At 31.9% G+C, this 5,313-nt stretch overlaps 1 protein-coding gene across 1 annotated transcript; it reads right to left on the minus strand.

Moving 5' to 3' along the window:
• Positions 1–1,342: 1,342 nt before the first annotated feature.
• LOC141619122 (protein LIFEGUARD 4-like) lies at positions 1,343–5,071 on the minus strand. The gene is made up of 4 exons (XM_074436148.1): positions 4,505–5,071; positions 3,577–3,690; positions 2,538–2,695; positions 1,343–1,698 (listed from the first exon to the last, which is right to left on the minus strand). Exons 1-4 carry the CDS (start codon positions 4,749–4,751, stop codon positions 1,492–1,494), a joined length of 726 nt encoding a protein of 241 aa, XP_074292249.1. The 5' UTR covers positions 4,752–5,071; the 3' UTR covers positions 1,343–1,491.
• Between the last annotated feature and the right edge of the window lie 242 nt (positions 5,072–5,313).

The raw sequence follows: 5,313 nt of genomic DNA on the forward strand, positions 1-5,313 counted from the left end.
ACTATATTATTTCATAATTTAATTAAGGGTAATGCTAAATACAACTCAGTGGGTTGTGCAAAAGAGAAAATAAATTCTTAATATATGCATTAATTGTATTGGTTAATATGTAATTTAGTTCTTAATTCCTAAATTAATACCCAAATTAGAAGGTATTTAATGCTTAAATACAACCAACTGGGTTGTATTTAGCATTACCCTTAATTTTTACATAGTTACATTTCATAAAAAAAAAAAAAAAATCTTTCATAAAAAATTATTTTCAACCGGTATATATAATGGAGTATATAAGTGGATAAAGCGATGGTTAAACTGCGCCAAAGAGTATATAAAGTAATTGGGAGTAACGTGTGTAAATGAAGGGAGGATCATTTTTTTACGATAAAAATGTGAATATTTTCTAACAAAAAGTTGTCGGGAATTTATTGTTAGAAATTGACAATTATATAACCTTAATCATATTCTTCCTTGTCATTATTTTATGCCAAGCTGGGGTCACATTAGCTTAGTACTTTAAATGGTTAAGAGCCAACTAAATGAATAATCATGATTTCAACTGTAATCTTCCACTTAAATGTCACTTTCTATCTAATCTAAAAACTATGAAAATGGCACTATTTATGACTAGAATCCTTATAATAGAACAAAAACTAAACTTATTGAATTTGATATTGATTGGATAGAGATAATATTCTATAAATGTTATTATCATTATGTCATTATGTTAGTAGATAACACTAAAAAGACAGCACAATAATAGTGAGAAATCAAAATCACAAATACTTATGTAAGACAGTTTTACACAAGTTTTCTAAAACGAGTTCTTTTAATATCTTTAACCCACAAGCGTTGTTATGTAATGATCTGTTTTACACTATCTTTACGTAAAACACGTGGCAGTTCAGGAAGCCACGGATATCGCCGTCACAAATGAGAATTTGTGATGAATTTATCAGGCAATCTAGATTCTATGTATTGATACTATTTCCTAACATGCAACACTTGTGCCAAGTCAATAAATCTAAGAGTAATTTTATATAATGGGTTTTTCTATCATGTGCCCACTAGGCACATGTTAAGAAAACCAAAAATGAAAATAATTAATGCTATTTTTATGGGTAAAAGGTAAAGGTGGTTATTTATTTCAATTTTCCATGAAAATAGCATTAATTATTTCCATTTTTGGTTTTCTTAACATGTGCCTAGTGGTCACATGATAGAAAAACCTTTATACAATTAGTTAGATTTTTTTTTAACTAGACGAATTTATCAGGCGATCCATATCGATCCTACTTCCTACTTCTTATCATGCAACACTTGTAAGTTGTAAGTTGTAAGAAGTCGAATAAAACTTATTAATCTATATACAACTCTCTCTTTAAAACATTTTTACAACACAAATTTATTTGAAACCGTTAAAATTAATAAGAGAAAATGCACGAAATTTAATGTAAAAAAAAAATGTAAAAAAAATGCATAAAAATAGACTAATTAATTATCAGCTCCTTCTAGTATAGCAAGCAAAGCAAGAAAAAGGTTGATGATGTCCAAATAAAGAGAGACTGCAGCAGGTATGTATTCGTCGTAACTGTAACGCTTGATCAAATTATCTGTGTCGTATATTATGTACCCTGAGAATAATATTGCTGCTATGCATCCGTATATCATCAATGAGATTTTTCCAAGTGGAATAAAGATCTGCACACGGAAAATAAATATCATGAAATCGTCTCATATTATATGAATTAGTGCACTCATTATAAAATCGTCAGCGGATTTTGGAGTAATTAGTAAGGGTGGCTGGTGTTTAAACTGCTATTTTATGTGTGAATATTTAAGACTCAAACATTAAGTCAAGGAAGGTCAGGAGAAATTTTACAATGAAATGTGAAAAGTTAGCGGGGTTGGACCCCTCTCGATATAACTAAGGTCCCCCACTGGTCACTGAATGCACCGTTTTTCAAGTGATTATATTTACATTTGGACTTCAAACAAATTAAGATGGAAATAAATATTTTCTTTAGAGATGTATGATTCTTGTTAAGGCGTTTAAATGATGTGTGTTTTTTTCCGGGCAACAGTAAAGATATAATGTTTACATACTAGCAACACGACTCTCAAAATCATACATACATATCACATTACTGAAAATAAACTATGTTTGTGTAACGTTGTATGCACAATTGTTGAAAAGGTGTTTAAATGATTATTTTTCTTGTTTAAATCCAATCAATTGTTTTTGGTAAGTATTTGGCTCATCGATCAGTAACTCAGAAAGTTACTCGGATATACCCGTGACTCCGTGAGAGTACAAGACTATGATGTTGTGTCATCATAATGTTATTACCGGATTATTTTACCTATACCTATAAACTGACAATGTTTTAAGAGACGGTTACAATTTTATTACTCTGTACAAATTGTTATAAAAGACCCTTCGCAATTTCAACTTATACTTTTATGAATAAAAGTTACCGTCATTATGAGACCGTCTTATATGAATATATGAGATTAATGGGCTCGTATGTGAAACAAACCTGGATGAGCATAAAAACCATCAAGACCATAAAGCCAGCAAAGAGGAATGGGCCAAGGAAGCTGAAGTCTTGTCCTCTTTTTGCAGCCCAAAATGTATAACAGGTTAGACTTACTACAACTACGCATGTCAATATTAATGCCTCCAACACTATTCTCCCTGTTAATTCAGCCCCAAAAAAAGAAGTCAAATTTCAAGTTACCACCTCAAAAAAATCACCAATAGTATTTTATTATATGGCAAAACTTATTTTGAACCAATTTAGAATTAACAAGGTAAAAAAAAAAAACGGAAGAATATTAATCGATTGTGTAAGACTGTTGTATGGTACATCATTTGTTATTATTGTCATCGTCAAATAATAAGTTGTATAGCATAGTTTGAGTTTGTCATATACTACAAGTCTATAACGGTCTTATTTAAATATTTGAGCGAACAATCATACTAAGAGACCTTTAAATTTTGGTTCACTCCAAGTAATAACATAACAACTACCCCCTCCTAGTCACCAGGATCTTTACGTTGTTTTTTTTGTATGTTCAACAGGTTCTTTACGTTTTCTTTTTTTGGGTCTAAATAAATGGTTAAACAATAAAAATACTCTTTAAGAGTCACCTGCGCATGTAAAGCCCTAAAAATCGGCATCAAAAGCAAATGTAGAGAATTTGAGGAATGAGAGGGAGAATTACCTTACAAGTACGAAATGTTTTAGTCCGTAATTAATACGGAGTATGGAGTAGTGAGAATGTACTGTTCCGTCTTATTCATTTATTTACCTTTTTTATTCATTGAGATGGTGGGTTTTTTTAATCAAAGGTAAATAAATGATTAGGACGGGGAGTAAGTGTTTAATCAAACACAAGTTATGTTTAACAATGACATAATAGTTGAAAGTAAATTGCAAGAAACTTTATGATTTACAGAACTACAGTGTGTCTATACTTAGCAGTAAAGTCACTCAAATACCAAACAATGTAGCAAGAACAACAATTACTGAAAACAATTGTTGAAAAAGAAAGACTATGTGATTTCTTGCTTACCTTTAACAAAAGCACAACTCATACCAACACCAAATGCAAGTGCAACCGTGAATAAACCAAGTAGTATGAAGTTAATCGGGTGTCGCTTCATAAACGCGTACAACGGACACATTACTGTCCAAAACAAACAAACAAACAAACAAACAAACGAAAATCAGTTAATTAAACGAAGAAACTCGTCATCTCAACAAATCAGTTTAACTGCTAAAAATACAAAAACGCGAATTTTTTTTGGGGTGCAAAGGGAGCTAGGACTAATTTAATACTGACGGGATTTGAACCCAGGTCATAAACACCAGTTTACATAACTTTATCAACTAAGCTAATTGTTTGCATTTGCAAGGAACAACAAACTAAGAGCTAGACCCTAGACGACGGTACGTCTAGTAGTAACACCTAAGAAACACACATACGTACGTAAATTGGCATCTCGGAGTTAGAATTTTCGTTTTATTAACAAAATCTGTTAGGGAGTTAAATACCATGATTCCATATGCGATCCTATTCCCTATTCCCTAACATTAAAATCAATGTCGTACCTTTTCCAAATCGCTCAGTTTTCCGAGAACTACAATTTAAAAAAAAAATTGTCGCATTTGGATTCCGCTACTAGGAGTTATTGTGTGTTAAAGTTTTTCGACCGAACAAACTTTGAGTGAGCATATCTCCTGGTCACGAATTCCAAACTCGTCAAACTTTTTTTTCAAATCGTAGTACTCGGAAAGATGATTGATTTGAAAAAAAAAAAAAAATATTTACTTTCTGAGTTCGTAAACACGAGTTATTGCCTCTTTAAGTTTTTCGGATAAAAAATTTGGGTATTTTGTGCAAAGTGGCCAACTTCAGGGTACCGCGTGAATTATCCGTAAAATTAATTAATGTAAAAAAAAAATCAAGAAATCGAAAATAATAGGAAAAAAGAAATTACTTATAATTGGAGAAATAAGAATAACAATGTAGATAGCAAGGCCGGCACGAGTGGAAACCAAATAATGCGATATCGGACGAACAAAGATGACGGTCGCGGCTACCGCGGCCGTAAGAAGCATTTGAATAGAAATAATTACGTAAACTTTTCTAATAAACGCCCATCTAAATTGTGGATTTTCCAACATGTTTGGATATAATTGGTCACCGGTTACGCCGGTCTCGATGTCTCCGAACCCTTTCGCCATCGTTTTGAGAACTGAGAAGATCAAGACAATGTAATTTTTTGTCTAGGGTTAATCTTCAAGAATTGGTTAATGGTTAATATTATGGAAATTCTTGATTATTCTTCGAGATTAAGATTTATTTATTAATATTGTGATTTGTGATGATTATGGATAATTAATGATATGAAAGATATTGTGATTTATGAGGAAGGAGATGAGATGAGTTGTGATTTGTGAGATTTTTGGAAGGAAATTTGTTGTGAATTGTCAAGAATTGGAATTGGAATTGGAATGCAACAAGGTTTGTTAACAGTTTTTACGTTATAAGAAGTTGCTATTACGGGGTGATGTTTGGTGCGTGTAAGCTATAAACGAATTCGGCCCGTTTAGGAGATAGAAGAATTTCTCTCGTAAGATCAGCCCAAAACATAAATGGGCCTAATTAGAAGTTAGAATGACCTTCAAAGAAAGTACATGAAGTTTCGTCATCCGTTTAGCTGATAAAGTCATGTGAGATTGAGAGGTAATACTAACATATACTCCGTATAAAAAAGTCTAAGAGATTCCCGATTGAAAAAAAAAG

This window comes from Silene latifolia, chromosome X (genome assembly GCF_048544455.1).
Source record: "Silene latifolia isolate original U9 population chromosome X, ASM4854445v1, whole genome shotgun sequence".
Classification (NCBI taxonomy): domain Eukaryota; kingdom Viridiplantae; phylum Streptophyta; class Magnoliopsida; order Caryophyllales; family Caryophyllaceae; genus Silene; species Silene latifolia.

Coding starts and splice junctions, on each gene's coding strand:
- LOC141619122 (XM_074436148.1), bottom strand. CDS start 4,751: ATGGCGAAAGGGTTCGGAGACATCGAGACCGGCGTAACCGGTGACCAA. Junction 2,696..3,576: donor GAGTTGTGCTTTTGTTAAAG/GTAAGCAAGAAA, acceptor CTGAATTAACAG/GGAGAATAGTGTTGGAGGCA. Junction 1,699..2,537: donor TGGTTTTTATGCTCATCCAG/GTTTGTTTCACA, acceptor TTCCGTGTGCAG/ATCTTTATTCCACTTGGAAA.